This window comes from Pygoscelis adeliae, unplaced genomic scaffold (assembly GCF_000699105.1).
Source record: "Pygoscelis adeliae isolate BGI_AS28 unplaced genomic scaffold, ASM69910v1 Scaffold242, whole genome shotgun sequence".
NCBI classification, from domain to species: domain Eukaryota; kingdom Metazoa; phylum Chordata; class Aves; order Sphenisciformes; family Spheniscidae; genus Pygoscelis; species Pygoscelis adeliae.
Window position 1 is genome coordinate 3,198,896 of NW_008824369.1, and position 16,961 is coordinate 3,215,856.

Consider the following 16,961-nt stretch of genomic DNA (forward strand, 5'->3'; position numbering starts at 1 on the left):
CTCAGCTGTGCCAGTGCAACTGCCTGGGTTCTGTGGTGAGCTAATCCAGGGGACAGAAGGGTTCTCTATGCAGATGTGCACGCAGCAGCGCACGGCATTAACGTACCTGACGCTTACATCATGGCTTTTCGTGTAATTTATCATCTCTGAGTGGAGGGAGGGAGATCAATTTTGTTACTTAGATCAGGCCTCCGTTTGCTAGGCTTGCATTGCCACTGACTGTGGTGTAAATCTAATGATTTGATTTAGCATTTGATTTCCTAGGTGCATGTTTATCTGTGCTAGCCTGGAGTTAGAAACTGGAGCTTTAGCCCATACGAGATGTCAAGTGATAGAAGTTTCAGCAATCTCAGTGCAACGTGCCACAGCACAGCCGGCGCCTGCTGCTGTGGACTGTGGAACAGTCCAATCCTCAGCCCTTTCGACGCAGCTGGTAAGAGCTGCAGAATGACACAACTGATTCCTGCCGAGGTCAACTGAGCAGGAAGCAGTTCCCAGAGCCAGGGCCAGCTAGGCATGAAGTCCACCTTCCTGGCGGGGAATGACACTGTTGCAGTGCTGCCTCTCCCGGGTGAAAGCTCGGGGTGCAGCTCTCCTCTAGAAGATGTCGCACAGTCCAAATCAAACTTACCTTGCACCACCTCCACTCTGTACTCGGAGTTGAGGTATTGGGCTGTGGTTCCGTGTTGCACTGTCTCAGTTGGGTTTGCAGTGGCATAAGGTGTGAAGTGTCCTCGCAGCACAGATGGTTAAATACTAAGCTGAAACATGAACAAAAGTTGCAGTTTCAAAACATGAACAGTAAGATTGCTGTCCTCTGCTGTGTACGCCACATTCCCGTGAGCACCTGGGCACCCACGGCTCCTCAGCGGCACATCTTGTAAGGGGAGCATTTAGCTACTTCGTTATTTCTAATTTGCTACCTGTAACGTTTCCACTTACTATAGACAGAGCCAAATAGCTGACATAAATTGCTTGGAGAACCACAGCAGCGTTGTGCGTTGTTGTTCAATTATCACAGCCTGTAAAGTGAGGCTTTTAGCTTTGTTGCTGGAAAACCACCTCTATTTTAGACATAGTTTCTGAGGAAGATAAACTAAAGTTAGCTAAGACATTAAGTTGGAATATAATTTTGAAGGATGGGATCCATAAAATTGATGCCAAAGAAAGCTGGAGCCTTAAAGATCATTTCCATTACATTTTAAAATTGTTAAGTTACTGCCAAATATGCAACTACATTATTAACCTTAACTGAAGATAGGCTGTTTCAAAGTATTCCTTATTTTTGTACATTAGAGGCAGGTAAAAATAAAAAAAGCCCTAAGTGTGTAGCATAAACAGAGCAAGTAATTGAATGTGCTTCAAGTAGCTGTGCATGGTGATGCATGGAAAAGAGCTGTCTGGAAAGTCTCTCAAAGTGCTCTTAAAAGTCTTGCCTTCTAGCCTCTCGCTATGCTAAATATACTTCCAAGAAGCAGAAATGGAAAGTTTACACAATTGCTTTGTGTTTTTTATATGGCATTTGAATGGGAGATGGTATTCCTAACGTTCTGTGTGCAAATCATGTTATGTAGTGTGTAGCATTACTTAAATAAGGTTCAGTCAGCCTCAGAAGTAGCAGATTTTGTTGCAAGTACAGATGTTCCAGTATTTATTACCTGCTTCCCCACAATTCTAAAAGCTTTAGCTTGAAGTTGGCAAAGCCTTTTGCCTGTCTAAATAAAGAGTATCTCAGAGTTCTTAAGCCACATCCAGCTACATCATGAGTGTGTTAGCACACTTCTAACTGATCTCAGAAAAGATCATCACGTTGCAAGGAGTGTAAGTTATACTGAACAATCAATTTTCCTGAATCTTCCCTTCCAACATAGACTATTTTCCTACCAGCCTCTAGGAGCTTGAAATAACACACGAGCCAGTCTGACATGGCTCCACTGTGGTATAAGTAGGCTAATAGTTTGGTGGAAGCCAGAACTCTGCTTTGCTCTGCAGACTGTGCCCTGCTGTGTTTTACAGGCACGGATTTCACCTTTGGTTCACTGGAAGTGTTTTGAATGTGCGAGTAAAGCTAATGACTGCTTTTTTGTTCTTCCACTGCTCGCTTTCATGTAAAGAAGTCTATTCTTGTGCAGGGAGCTCCTGGAGGAAAGCGGACTGACTGTGGACACCTTGCAGAAGATGGGTCAGATCACTTTTGAATTTGTAGGCAACTCTGAACTCATGGAAGTTCACATTTTCCGAGCAGATCATTTTCATGGAGAGCCAACAGAAAGTGATGGTAGGTAGCTAGTGGAAGGGAAGGAAGGACGTGCATTCCCTTCTGGCACAGTATTGCTCTTAAGATGCAGAACTATTCATGCCAAAATCCCTTTGAGAAGGGAGGCAGCTGGGCTGTAGAGGGAAGCTGCTTGTTGACAGATATTCAAAGTCTAGGCAGCAAAAAAACAGGAGAAAGTCTCATACAAAGTTCTTTTCTCCTTCCAGAAATGCGTCCACAGTGGTTTCGGCTGGATGAGGTGCCATTCAATCACATGTGGGCAGATGACATCTATTGGTTTCCCCTGCTACTTCAGAAAAAGTTGTTTCGTGGCTATTTTAAGTTCCAGGGACAAGACACTATCCTGGAGCACACCCTGAAAGAAGTGGAGGAAGTTTAAGAAAAGAGAAGCATTTGGCGCATGTGCTGCTGCCCACATCAGGCTAGAACACCATGAGTACTACTGTAAGGGTCTCCTTTCTCAACTCTCCAGCAAAGGAGACTTATTTGCCAGGTCACTGGGAAGTAAGGAAAATAAGGGGGTTTCTTAGAGCAGAAAGAAAAGTAACAAGATTTTCCATGCTGTGAAGTCCCTGGCTGTGGTATACTTGATGGTTATGTGATCACAACTGTTAAAAACTTAGTGTTAACCCTTTTCTTTGCAGGTGGCAGATTTTTTAGGCTTTTCCCTCATGGCTGGAAATGTTTTTAAAAAATTAAAAATATTTTTTAGCAAAAGCATGTGTTGTTCTGTTGTAAACAGCTGGCTACCTTCTAGATGGCTTAAGGGCCTTTCAGGAGTTGGCTTCCTTTCACAGAAACATTTAAGTGGACCATGATGCAGCAGAATCAATTATCTTCTCTGTGCCAGTTCCTATACAGTCCCCTATTCAGCATTACTTCCTGGGACAAGGTGAGGCTTGACCAGCGCTGTGAAAGCCTTTTGAAAAGTTTAGGTAGAGATCCCTTTGGGATTCTCCAGCTAAAGGTAGTGTAAGGTTATAGGAGTTAAGAAAACAAAAGTCAGAGGTAGATGTATGGCACTGTTTGAGCCCTGCTTTCACTCTCACAGCTCCCACTGTGAACTTGAACTGTTTTGAGCATTTCAGGTAAAAATATGCTGAACAAAATCAACTCTCAGCAAGTCCATGGTGCGAAGTGCAGTCACCTATGGCTGCAGGCTTTGCCACGTCAGTAGCAGGAGACCTATTCAGCATTCAGGTCAGCCCAACTCAGCATGCTAGGCAGCAAAAGCTTAATCAAACTGTGCTAGAAATAACACATCACATATGTAACTTCTTACACAAGTTTTGTTTGGGTTTTTTTTTTTTTTTAAACACTTTTACAAACACATATAACACAGATAGAATCTTGGAATGTAATATAGGATCTGTAAACATTTCCAGTCTACCAGCTGTAGTAATAGTTCTTTAATTCCTGCATTTGGATAAAGTGCTTCATACATAAGGCTATTTGAGCAAAGCAAAGGTACAGGATATTCCAGGCAGGCAAAATTCACACCCTCTGAACAAGATTGTTTCTTCTTGTCTCCCTCCAGCAGTTCTGAATAATTTATACCACTCAAAAATGCCCTTCCTCATATGCTCAGTAAGCCACAGCTCAGACTTAGAGGGCAAGAATTAACACCTTAGACTCTTACTTTTCCTTTTGTGCTGCACACTGAGTTATTTAGAGAGTTTTTGATACTCCGCTTCTAACATAGCAGTAAGCTATGGCTGTTCTAACAGAGAGAATGCCTTGAGGCAAGTAGAGGAGAGAAAATAAGCACAAGGGGATAGGTAGCTTGTAACGGGATGTAAGACCTTACGGCATGGTAGGAAAGGGAGTGACTGGCAGCCGATACCTGTTAAGTTATCTTGATTTATTTCCTGGAGGAAACTGTAAATTGCATGGTGAGAGAGAGCAAGTTACTTTATGTTCCTCCAGGAGTTTAGGTAGGAAAAGAACAAGTGCGGCTCAGGCCTGCACTTCTATTTGCTATCCCCTCTTCTGCAGTCAGTTCAATCCTTTTGTAAAGATGCTTTCACCAGCACTGACTTTCAGCTCATGTCAAAGGGTGGTGACGTTAACTGCTCCTGCTGCAGTTGTGGAGACTGACATGTTTTAAGTAAGTTCTGTCCCCAGCTGGTGATCTGTCTTTTAGGAAACAGCACAAACTGAAGACTGTAAATTAGCCTGTTACAAATTCCAGGAATTACACTCTTGTGCGATCAAAGTCGAAGAGTAAAAGCACTGGAATGCAGCAAGGCACTGTTGAAAACACGTTACCACTTGGGAGGAGCAGCTTGCAAGGAAAATGGAAGGAGAGGGAAAGAAGGATCAAAGATTAAGGTTGTATTGTAAATATAGTTTGGAAAGCCTTTCAACACACGATACTGGTCAAAAAGCCTGTATATTGCCACTTCACAGCTTGAAGCAGAGGAGACAGGAGTGACAAAAACATATAGCCCTTTTGAGAAAACATTTTTCAGGCAAAGTTTCAGGTTCTCAGCTGTTTACTACTCTGGTACCTCCACGACAGATTTTGAGAGACAGACACACCGACAGACAGATTAGAGGCCTCTATCATTACTGTTTTGAACTCATGAACGTCCCCATGAGCTCAAGCAATGCACAGAGCTTCCATTCAAGAAGGCACGTTAACTCTTTGGCGCTACATCTTACAGGAGCATCAGTTCTTGGATAGGCAGCGTGCGCTCTTCAGTCAGTCTTCTGGTTTGCTTAGTGTTTATTGCCATCTACCCAGCTACCAGCAATGGAACCAAGTTCATTATGTCTTGTTCTCACCCTTGCATATAGCTAGGCTGTTTGCTGCAGAAGGCGATAGCATGGAGGTAACCAGAATTGTTTCCCCTGCATTGTCTAGGGTAGACAGACAATTGATTCCCTGCTGCATTCCTCTAGAGGAAGGAAGCTGTACTTGATGCTGCTCTCCCAGTCTGACAGATACCTAAACTAAACGGAACAAATACAGTAAGGAAATCCCTCACATATTGAGGTAAACGTCATAGTGCTATTTGCACACTGACCAGTCTCCCAAAAATAAGGTTTGCAGACTAAGGGTTGTATGAAATAGTGTATGCATGTATCTAGGAATGAGACAGAAGCTTGACATCCAGTATGAAATAAACTCTGAAAGTGCCATTAGCTGTATCAGCTTTGAGAATACTAAGCCTCTGTTCTCAAAATACTAGGTGAACAGAGTAGAATCAAAACAAGAAAACCCCACTCCCAAAACTGCTCTCCTCAAAGAGGCAAGGGCTGACAATGGAGGAATAGGTGTTTTCTCAAAACAACATAATTCCAGTTTCTTTATAGGTCATGTGGTCTGTGTTTATCATTACAGTCTCTGCATTTGGACTGTAGAATTCTTGCTCTGAAGGAGAACAGGAAAGAGGAGTTAGTCTAAAGCCCAAATGTGGCTTTGATGTTTTTTTGGGTTTTTGTTTTTTAAATAAAGTCCAAAATTGTAACTTTTTTCTAAATGTGAGAAGTGCAAAGTTCCATTCAGGCTAATACTTTGCAAGTGCTCCTACAGAACATAATCCAGTCATCTACCCCAGCCAGACAAGTTACATAGAAGATCCATCATATAGATACCGGATCTTGCTCCAAAACGTACAGTATTTTCTCAATTTGCCTGTTCACTACATCAGGCAAATAAGGCTAAATGAGGGAGGATGGGTACTAAGACTAAGCAAATGACAGGCTATAACCAGCTAGCACCTTCTCAAGATGCTAGGAGTGAAGAGCATCTAAAAATATGGTAACACACTTTCCGCACTTTAACCACAAACTACCTTCCTAATCACGAAAAGGTCAAGCAGAAAAACCTTTTGTGCCATTCTTGAGATATCATCTTCTTTGTTACTGTACTGTAGAAACATTTCCCTCCCCAGCCAGTTTGCTCTGCCCTGTGAGCAGAACCTCTTCTGCATCACTTTGGAAATCTTCAGGAGAGAGAATCAAATCTGTCACAACCATTTGCAGTTAATCTGTCTCACTGGACAAGGCCAATACGCAGGAGGAAAGACTCAGAAGAGAGTTAACATTTGAATTGCTATAAAAAGCTCTTAATAATGCATTCTGAGCAAGGTTGTTAAATAGACTCCATACACACTCCTTAAGGCCCAGCACCCAAGAAATTCACCCACATAAGTGTACTTCACCACATTTTCAGGGGTGTGTGTAATGGTTATGCCAGTCTCATGAAACTGGGCAAGTAACTTATTATCTTGCTCCTAGCTGAAGAAACTAAACCGTAAGTTCCACCTGGACCAGGAAAAGCTTCATGTTGCATTGAATTTTCTAAATTAAAAAAAAAAAAAAAGAAAAAAGCTTTTGTGATTGGAGGATTTAAATATATTTCCTGCTAATGGGGAAGTTCCCCAATGGGAAAATACTGTAATGCTTCCAGTTTGACAGCGAGCACTCATCCTTGTTAATGTGCTTCCTTTTTACCCACTCAAAGAAAATGCTAAGAAGCCAAGTCTCAAATTCCCCTTTGGCAGCTATTTTGGCCCCAGAGAAGTTCGGTTCAGGGCAGTCCCGTTCCTGTAGAGTTTTGCTGCATACGTTTGCAGTTTCTTCACTTACCAGTTTCTCTGGAGGATATGCACAATTTCCCCTCAGGTAACACACATGAAAGTTCTCCTCCCCTTACCCTCTGCCTCATGAGGGAAAGTCACCGGAGATACAAAGTCAAACATGGAGAATGTTTAGCCCCTTTATCACAATCACAAATCATTCTGAAAACCCGGTTACTAAGAACCACGCTATTTTTAGAGAGATAAAGAACTGTCACTTAATTGTCTTCTCTCCTTCACAAACACAATTCAATGCTACCCAGAGCCAGAAAAAAGAATGACAGTAACATCCTGATAAATACTGATTTTTTGCCAATGAATTTTATCAGCGTTGTGTCCCAGCCTGCTGGTGTAACAGGATACTTCATCTGATATTAGACCAAAGAAAACACCAGCCTCCGGGTCAGCAGCTCTCCAATGGTCCTGAACAGCTACTCAACAGATGGATGTCAGAACCTCCAGAAGAAGACAAACAAGCTACCTTATAGCTGTTCTGCTCGTATGGTATGAGTGGTTTACAATTACGGAGTGTTTTATTCAACTATTTTCTCATTTATGCCAGGCAAACTCCTCTGAGTTCCTGAACCCAGTCATCTTTGGCCCCAAACTGAAAAATATGAGCAAGTCCCGAGGCTGCCTTACAACCGTGAACTGAAACACACTGACAATACAGTCTGCCTAGCCTCACTGGGAAAATTACTGTCACACAGCAGCACTGACCCCTACCCAGCTGGGTTAGCGAGTCCAACCACTTCATTCACGTATTTTGCGCTAAGGTCTAGCGGTAAGAAATCAAATGCAGACACCTATCAATGGGATGGGGGATGGCTTTCAGCTTTCCTTATGCACATATGTCCCTAACACAGGCCATCCCAAGCTTAAAAGGCAATCCATCTCTACTACAAGCAAGTGCTTCAGATATCCTGTTCATCTCAGCACTTCAGAGATGTGCAGAGATGTGTCAGCGTGTGTGCAGATAGACGTTATTGGAGGACTGTTAGTACAAGATGCAGAGGCATCAGCAACAACACTGCATGACTCACTGCACCAGGTCACATCCTGACCCCACGAAGAGTGTCTGCAGGATAATGAACATCAGCTCTGTCCCAGAGCATTTCAAAATTAAGAGATTGTCTTTATATCCGTATGTTCTGCCCCACATCCAGTCCGTCTAAATCAGAGAGCAGCTCAAAGCAGCGGTATTAAAAAAATAAAAAATAATAGCTGTTTGGAGGATTCATTCTAACATCTGGAGGTAGAAGTCCCACCCCTTCCTTGATTGCACTTCTTGCTCCATGCTAGATGCTCAGAGCATTAATTGGAGAAGAAGTTTCCCTCTGGAGGTGACAATGGTGGAGTTGGCATATTGCTAGATCCCACGAAGAGGCAGCTCAACTTTGGCTTCAATTCATTCCAAACTTTACTCATCTGTGAGTGGAAAAGGAGAGAAAACAGACATGACAACATAGTAGGTAATCATCTCACCACACTGTATTTTAGCAGCAGTTTCAGAGTACTCAAAAGGAAAACACAAATTGCTGAAGTACTTTGGGGAAGTCCAATGGACCCAGATTGTCCCTTTTAGGCTGGTGCTACAATGCAGCTCTCTGAGCATTTTGCTGAGCATGCACGGAAGGGAGATTTCCCATACCTTGGTCAAATTGCTTCACTGAAGGGAAAGGAGGGAGCTGAAGGAGGAGAGACTTTTCTAATATAACGAATGCAAAAAAAGTCTGTGCATGGGGAACGCTGAAGGTCATTTAGGGGTTACCAAGAGGGAGCTCTTGGATTTAGAGCAAAAACAAGGAAGTTGTTCCTTGTCATATAATTTCTGTGTAGCACAACAAAAAACAGATTCATCTAGCAAACACATATCATTCCTTACAGAATAGCTAGTTATTTAATGGTTGGGTCTTCTACTACCATCTGCAGATGAGAGAAGAAGAAGAAAAGAAAAACACAGCAACAAGCTGCAAGAAGATAGTCTTTTAGAGGGGTTAGAGGCCAGCCTTGATCCTCACCCCAAATTGGAAAGACCTTAGATGACTTCTTAAGAAGTTATGAAAGAGCTCAGCTGGACAGATGATTAGAGTAGGAAGGCCCACGGGTGAAAAAAAAAAAAAAAAAAAATACATTCAAAGGAAAATTCATGTTTTGGGAAAAAGAACACAGTTCAGAAGAACTCACCTCTTTGTGACCCTGGATCTGGGAGTTGACAAAGGCCCCCAAAATGTGAGACGTGAGAGGCAGATAGATGTGGATAAGCTGTGTCTCCTGATGCAGGCAATACAGAGAGAAGTAATTCCGCAGCTCCATGGTTAGGATAGCATTTTCTTGCTGAAAGAAGAGGAACTCGGTGAAGTACATTGGCAGGAAGAGGGTGCCAAGGAGGTTCACTTGCAGCAGGAGAAAACAGCATTCCTCACCATACTAGCAATTCAAACACATACCAAAAACCTAAAAAGGCAGTTCCTGGACCTACTCGATATGACAGCAACTGCACTTTCAATCATGCAGACTGTTGCTTTCCACAGCTCCTGCAAATGACAGGTTGCCAAAGAGCCAGTAATAAGTGTTGAGGAAAACAAACGCGTTTCCTTGTAGCACAGCAGGTAGCTCAAATTACCCAAAATACAGGTTACCCTTTCAGCCCAATGGCCTTCTGCAAATATGACTGAGCTACATAGCGGCACCGTTACAGGAGTTCAGTACAACCCTTTGCTCTCCCAGGCATCTGCCCTACCTCCACAATCCGAGACTCCAATTGCTCCACCGATTCTGGTTCTTTGTTCTGCACAGTGGCACTCATCATCTGCTTCTTCATCATGCTGTACTTATGCAATGCTCGCTGGTGCTTGTGCAATACCCCCTTCTCATGTCTTTCACACAGGTCCTTTATGGGAAAAGGAAAAACCAGGTTCTTAGTGGAAGCCAAGAGACAGCAAGCACGCAAGCCAAGTATATCAGGAACACAAACACATGGTCACGCTTTATGTAATTTCTGTGCTGCAGATTTTTGTTTCTTTGTTTTCAAGAGTCAAAAAAATGTTGGCAGCTAAGAATTCAAGAAACAAAACTGCTTGGACCCAGACCAGTGAGCTTAAAAGGCAATCTGGAGCATCGCTTCCGCCACCATTTTGGATCTTATCAGGCCTCTCATCTTTTGTGCCCTTCTCAATATTAAGTGCTGGCAATTAACTCTGGTAAGAGCTTGCCCATGTCCTTCTATTTCAGTCCAGGCCTCAGAACGTCAGGACAAGCTGCCACATACAGTTTCAGTAGGTGCATCTAAGAAAAAGTGCCTTTGACCAAAACATTAGTATTAACAAAAATTCTTTCATTTGTAACTGAACTTATGTCTCCATGAACAAATCAGTAGCCATCTAATTCACTGCTTTGACTCAAAAGCAGCCAAATCTGGAAGAAGAGTTAGCTGACCCATATAGTTCAAGCAGTCATATTTTTAAATTCCTTGCAGGGTTTGCTGTTTGGCAAATTCTCATCAGAAGATGAGCTGATCAGTAAGGCTATAGAGCTAGCTACGGCCAACAGCCACTCCTCTCCCTCTCCCTCTGCCAGATGCCCAGTTCGCCTCTGAACTGGCCTCCCAGACAGTTTTCCATCCAGTTGGCGTTACACCCCCTAAAGAGCACAAGCTTGCTCTAAACAACTTTCTCATTGGCAGAAAAACAGCAGAGCTCACTTTATAGGACTGGAGTAAATCCAGGAAAAGGTTCAGCTTCTCCACCACATCATTCTCTTCCTGTTTACCCTAGAAAACAAGGAAAAAGTCCATTTTATGTAAGCCTGGCAAGAACTGACATCACAGTTCTTCACATCCTTACACCATGCAGGCCCTCCACTGTATTCTCCAGGGAACAGCAACGCTTACACAGCTGCATCAAAAATCTTTCAGGTGGCACTGGAGTGTTTAGTCTTCAGTATGCAGAACAAAGATCTCACTGGAGCAGGAACAGCTTCTCCAATTGACTGATCATTATAACAAGAGGAGTTAGTTTCACAGTCCTGTGTGCCAGTCCTTTCAGCACTCTCTGCCTGGAATTTCTTGCTCTTGCAGATTCCTCCAATCTTTCATCTTCCCTTCTTACAAGATAAGTAATCCATTAAAGCTATAAATACTTACATGTTCCCCATAACAGTTCATGCACCAGAAGGCAGAGATGAGACAGCAAGCCAAATTTCACTACTTGTTTTTTTATTTTACTAAATACCGTCTTTTCTTCCTGTATCAATAGAGCTCTCTGGAGCATAAACTCTGGAGAAAAAGACCTGGTCTGACTGATCTATAAAAGCATGCTGAGTATTTTAACACAATGAGATGAAGAGAAGTGAAGACAAAACTATTACTTTTCCTTCCCAGACTGTCACGTTCTCACATTATTCTAACAGTCATTATCACACCGCACACCTACACAGGAGTATGATGTTTCTGTCTGAATGACTCTCATGTAATGTTTAAGTACATGAATGTCAAAATTTGATTCAGAAATAAGTTCTTCTGGATTCTCCGTAGCAGATTAGTAAGACAGAATGCAGGACTTTTGGACAGCTCAGTACAGTAGTACAACTTAACTTGTCCAATAGCCATTTGAAATTAAAAAAGAAAGCAGGCTATTCCCTCCTTTCCCTTGCCCATTGTATTTTTTCCCATTTAAACACAGTCCAGGTTTTTCATTGAAGCTTGAACAGGCTGGTGGTTGAGGATGTGAGTTTGGACTACAGTCTCCCTCTTAACTCTTTAAATGCCTATGTCCACAGAGCTCATCATTCAAGATGAAACTTAAGGCAGCAACGCACCTCCTTCATTTTACAAAAAGAGAAAAGTAAAGAACTCACCTGCTGCACAGCCTTATCTGCCAGCAGTGCAAATTCAACAGACAGACCCTTCAAGGCTTGTTTCAGAGTCCCCCACGTGCTATTGTTCAAAGCAGCCCAGGAAGGAAGCGGTGTAGTGTCTGAGCCCAAAGCACTAGGAGGAGATAAGTAGTATTCAAATCTAGGAGACAAATTCCACTAAGTAGATACACTTATTTGCAGAGAGCAGTTCAGAGTTTCAAATCTGTCTGAATAGCTCACAGTGCTAAGGTACTACTGCACAATCACAAATGCAGAGCTGTGTATATACTAGTGGAAGAGACCATAAAACCAGTACCTGAATGTCAAGGTATTTGTATTTTCTTTTCTCTTGCTCTATGGAATGCAACCTTAGCGGAAAGCATGCGTTTTCTTCTTTTAGTAGGAAAAATTTTATTATGACCTACAGCATGCATTGAAATACCCATTCTTACCAGACCATTTGCAGGTAAACCTTACAACAATTTTGAGTTCTGAAACAGCAGAAGAAACGTTCACATTAGCAAATCCTCTTCCTGCCAACCTACCTTAGCTCCTTTCCAAATATGAGAAGATCTGAGGCATTATCAATGGCTCGAGAAGCTATCCTCTCTGCACGGTCCCGAAGCTTATAAAAGCTATTATAAATATTTCTGATGAGCTCCCTGCTGGCAGCAAACTGGGCCTGTATGTCAGCTGGAAGGAAGTCCTGAAGAAGTGCAAGAAACAAATCACAGGCACATTCACATACGTTAATTGTGGGCACACCATATAGTCAGCAGAGAGAGACAGGTTTCCCGCTTGCGCTCATTCTCTCATGCCATGCTGTAACAACCCTGAAGAGATTAGCTTCACAATTTAGGTGTCCAAGTCAGATGTCATACAAATACCCCTAATTTTCAAGGGGCAGAAAGAGGTTCAAATACTGGGTGTAGACAGAGTTGGCGAAATCTGCAATTCTACGATGCAGTTAAAACGGGGTTTGTGAGATTTCAAGCTCACAGGTTCTGATCTGAAGCTACTGGTAACTGCCAGCCTGGCAAAGTCAAGCATGTACTGAAAGTTCAGCTCTTTTTGACCTCTGCATCACTGGTAAAAGCCTGAATTAAGCTCCAGTTGCAAAACCTTCTGCTAGCATTGCAGGAACTTGAACAACAACTTGCTTTAAAATTGCTCAATGAACACAGTGAATGTATATTTAAAATTTGCCATAGCACTAATCACTGGCATAAACAGATATATGGAGAACTTATAACTAACTTCCCTGTAACAGTCCAAATTACTCTCCCACAGGGAGAGGATGACAGACAGAATGAGGGCATGAACACATGGGGAAGACATCAATCTAGGTGTTAGCTTTTAAATTGTGCAGTATGTGCATTTGTTTGTTATGCAAGTACAGGTAATTACTGAGAAACGTGTTCTGAGCAGGATTCATTGTTTAATCTTTATCATATTCATGAACCAGCATATAGCTAGAAATGTCAGGCCTTTAAGAACCAAAGATTTGTTTGATCTTTTCGATAAAATTACAAGTTTAAAAGTCCTTCAAATTTTGGAAACAACTCTCTCCTACCTAAGGTCTCCATCACTCAACAAATGCCATAACTGATCCACCTAGAGGAGAGAGCCATTTGTTGCAAGAAATTCATATACATACCTTGGCCTGGGTAGCTAATCTGCAGGTCATAAATTCATCTCCTACGCCCTGGATCAATTCTCTTAGCTTATTCTGTACATCCTGAAGAAGATACAGAATCAAATGAGCATGAAACAATTAAGTAACACACAGGCAGTTCACACAGGTCTCAGATACACTGCAATAGTAAGGCACGACTTAGCAGATATAGCTTTATCCAGGTTAGGTTTAATTCAAGGAGAAGCATAATATGTATTCCCCTAAGAACAGTTATCATTTTCAAAATACTATATTCCTGGCATTGAGTGAAATTACCTTCCACTTTCCAGCTGTAGAAATACCTATTGAAAGAAAATTCTCCTCATCACGGTGAGCAATAATGTGTAGGTCAAAACCAATTCGGAACTCTGTGCCCAGCACAGCAGTTACAGGAAGACATGCAAACTCAAGACTATTGCTAACAAGTACTCACTGAGCCACTGAATGACAGAAAGAGTTTCAAGAGCACATCTTCTGAGAAAGGGGGATGTCGAGCCACCAGGTTTATAAAACGCTTCAGCGCTCTCCTCCTGGATTCTATGAATTCTCGATCAGCTGTGGGAAGAAACATTAGATTTCAATTAATGCACCACATATTACAGCTGCTCAGAAAGAGAAAGAAGAAAGCGCTCAGTCCTATAATTTCTTGGTACTTATAACCCTTGCTAAAGCACTGCAACAAAACTAAAGAATGATTACCTGTAGTCTGTCAGGTCCCTAAAACAGATCTTTTGGATTGACCACCAGAACAAATATTCCTTCAAGTGGTTCTTTACATCTTACTGAAATCCAGCGTATTTATCTATGTGTGGTTATTTCCACAGGGTGGGTGAGATAAGCAGGATAAACAAACAAGTCTAAGGCCTGAAGCCTCCACTTATAAACTGTGGGCATACAAAGATTCTTCTTCCTCTGAATCAATTCCACAGCTGGTCCCCAGAGGGGATCTCAGTCTGCTTGGGACTTCTGGGAAACGCAGCACAACACTCTGCTTCCTGCCACTGCAAAGATTACTGCCACTTGCAAAGTGATCACCCCACAAATAATTATGGGGTTTTTGCTCACTATTCTGAAGAACTAGCTTCAGTGTGCTGTACCCTCAACTGTCCCTTCTCCACACTTCTAAGCATTTTGGGACTAGAGAGAGGATAAAGGGGTTTTTTTTTAGTTGTTTGTTCAAGATCAGTGCCCATCTTTTTCATGTAAGATGTCAGAAAGTACTTTGGAAGACCTGCACAGCAACCTGCCGTACATCCACCCAGAGTCCTTACTCCTCAAACTAAAAAAGTTCCGCTCGTCTTCCTGAAACAGGAAGAATTTCAATCTGGTATTACTGCAGTAAGGCAGTAAATCAAAAATCCTAAAGTTTTTCAGGAAAGATGAAAAATTAAACTGAAATAAATTTGAAGGAAAGGAAAGCAGCACAGAGCGAAATTAAAGGAATGCACTCATCTGCAACAACACTTTCATATCGTGAAAGGGTATTACTCTTTTGCCTTGGTTTTAAGTTGGGAGTTTACTGGCTGCATGGACTCTCTATAATGATCCTTAGTACAGTATCACCCATCAAATGATTTTTCAGTCATTAGGTCTTGATTTTGCTTTGTTCATACTTTAACCTATGTGGAGATTTCTGAAGTCATCTACACACTTCCTACACCATCTGCTTCAGTTTGCTGCTGTCCTCCAAAATGAGCAGAGCAGGCTATCAATCTTTCTTCAACTGACAGATGGATGAAAGTAGACCATCATGAAAATAAGAGTGTAACTTAGTAGAGGAGCATACCGAGTATAAAAAGCTCGTAGCTTTGCCCATCCAGCACTGGGACTACAGAGGTTGCAAGAGTCACACATCTACACTAATCCATCAAATCCTGTGTCCTGCAATTCCATTTGTCAGTCCATTAACCTACTCAGAGACAAGAACTACCCATTCAATTTCCTTTTTCCTGTTTATAGCTTCTATTAAGACCACTTACATGGCTTTTCTATATGCAGAGTCACAGGACCAAAGGCAATCATCACTCTCTGCCTTAACACAGTTTTGGACTGCGTTAGGACTGTACTCCTAGCAGAGTTTGGGAACTAATCCTACTAGTTTTTTCTTAAGCATATGATATCTGTGGGAAGAAACGCACCGGTGAATGCACAGAAATATCAACACACCGGCAATGCAAGGAAATAACACTGACTGACAAATGATATGTATTGGTAGCTTCTTTCAGGCATCCTCTCTCCACTGAGATTAATCAGAGAAGGTCACTTTGCTTACAGGTGTTGCATGAAGTGGAAATTCTGGAAATTCTGGCTGAGCACACTCAATCAGGTCAAATTCAACAGATGGGTTTCGCAACCCCAGAAGAAAGGTCTTCACAAGTTACATTCCATCATAAGAATATATGACCGTTGAAGTTTTTCAGCACTATTATGTTGCTTTGTTCCAGTTCACTATACACCCCGCTCTGCTCACTGTTTACCAATTCCTCTTTACTGTAGCAATACATGGACTCCTTGATTGAAATCAATTATTTATTGAAATACATTAAGCTTAGCAGCACAGGCAGGAGACAAGACAGTGAAAAGCTTGTTCTTTCACAGATAAAGTAGAAAACAAGACAGGATTTTATATGGTTATGCAACATTTGAAATAAAAGTTTAAAACCACTGCCAATATTTCAGATTAGTGAAAAATGTACCTGAAAGAGCTTTGATATGCTTTCAGTCTTGGGAAACTTCATTGGTTTCTATTCTAATTGCTAAAATGTACTTGAATGAACTGACACTGATTCCAGCCTTGTTTTTTAGTTTCTGGTTATCCTTTTTAGCTCCTTTTTAGAACAGGGGGAAAAAAAAAAAAAGGGCAATAGCTACTTTAAGGCAGTTGGTTCATCTGCCAGAAAGACACCTTTTTGTACATAAACTGAGAAAGTGTAATTAGCATTGCCTGCATCATAAGGCTTCTGCACAAGGTAATACTATAATACGCAGTGCTGAAGCTGTTTGCTTAACATCACTGTGTTTGCCAGTCCCTTTTGGGTGTGTGTGAGGTCCAGGACCCTACACTAACTCAACAGGATCAATTATGGTCTCACCAGAGAAGCAATTTTGTCGTTTTTACACAATCAGCTCCTCTGCAGTTTTAAGCCTTTTAATATGTCCAGATGGAGACTGGTGATGAGTGGCATCCCGCAGGCGTCCATATTGGGACCGGTACTGTTTAATATCTTCATCAGTGACATAGACAGTGGGATTGAGTCACCCTCAGCAAGTTTGCAGATGACACCAAGCTGAGTGGTGCGGTTGACACGCCAGAGGGACGGGAGGCCATCCACAGGGACCTGGACAAGCTCGAGAAGTGGGCCCATGTGAACCTCAGGAGGTTTAACAAGGCCAAGTCCTGCACCTGGTTAAGGGCAACCCCCGGTATCAATACAGGCTAGGGGATGAAGGGATTGAGAGCAGCCCTGCTGAGAAGGACTTGGGGGGACTGGGGGATGAAAAGCTGGACGTGAGCCAGCAATGTGCGCTCGCAGCCCAGAAGGCCAATCGTATCCTGGGCTGCATC

At 42.3% G+C, this 16,961-nt stretch overlaps 2 protein-coding genes across 2 annotated transcripts in view; one reads left to right on the plus strand and one right to left on the minus strand.

Annotated features, from left to right (window-relative positions):
* The window catches only part of NUDT1 (nudix (nucleoside diphosphate linked moiety X)-type motif 1), a 3,917-nt gene extending 1,079 nt beyond the window's left edge, over positions 1-2,838 (plus strand). Inside the window, exons 2-3 of the mRNA XM_009320027.1 lie at positions 2,133-2,278; positions 2,485-2,838. Coding sequence (XP_009318302.1) covers positions 2,133-2,278; positions 2,485-2,657 — 319 coding nt within the window. The 3' untranslated portion in view covers positions 2,658-2,838. The remainder of the gene's footprint in view (positions 1-2,132; positions 2,279-2,484) is intronic.
* Positions 2,839-3,671: 833 nt separating this feature from the next.
* SNX8 (sorting nexin 8) overlaps positions 3,672-16,961 on the minus strand; it is a 23,923-nt gene continuing 10,633 nt past the window's right edge. Inside the window, exons 4-11 of the mRNA XM_009320028.1 lie at positions 13,830-13,951; positions 13,379-13,459; positions 12,267-12,427; positions 11,722-11,854; positions 10,568-10,636; positions 9,608-9,757; positions 9,052-9,201; positions 3,672-8,292 (exon numbers count right to left, since the gene is read on the minus strand). Coding sequence (XP_009318303.1) covers positions 8,179-8,292; positions 9,052-9,201; positions 9,608-9,757; positions 10,568-10,636; positions 11,722-11,854; positions 12,267-12,427; positions 13,379-13,459; positions 13,830-13,951 — 980 coding nt within the window. The 3' untranslated portion in view covers positions 3,672-8,178. The remainder of the gene's footprint in view (positions 8,293-9,051; positions 9,202-9,607; positions 9,758-10,567; positions 10,637-11,721; positions 11,855-12,266; positions 12,428-13,378; positions 13,460-13,829; positions 13,952-16,961) is intronic.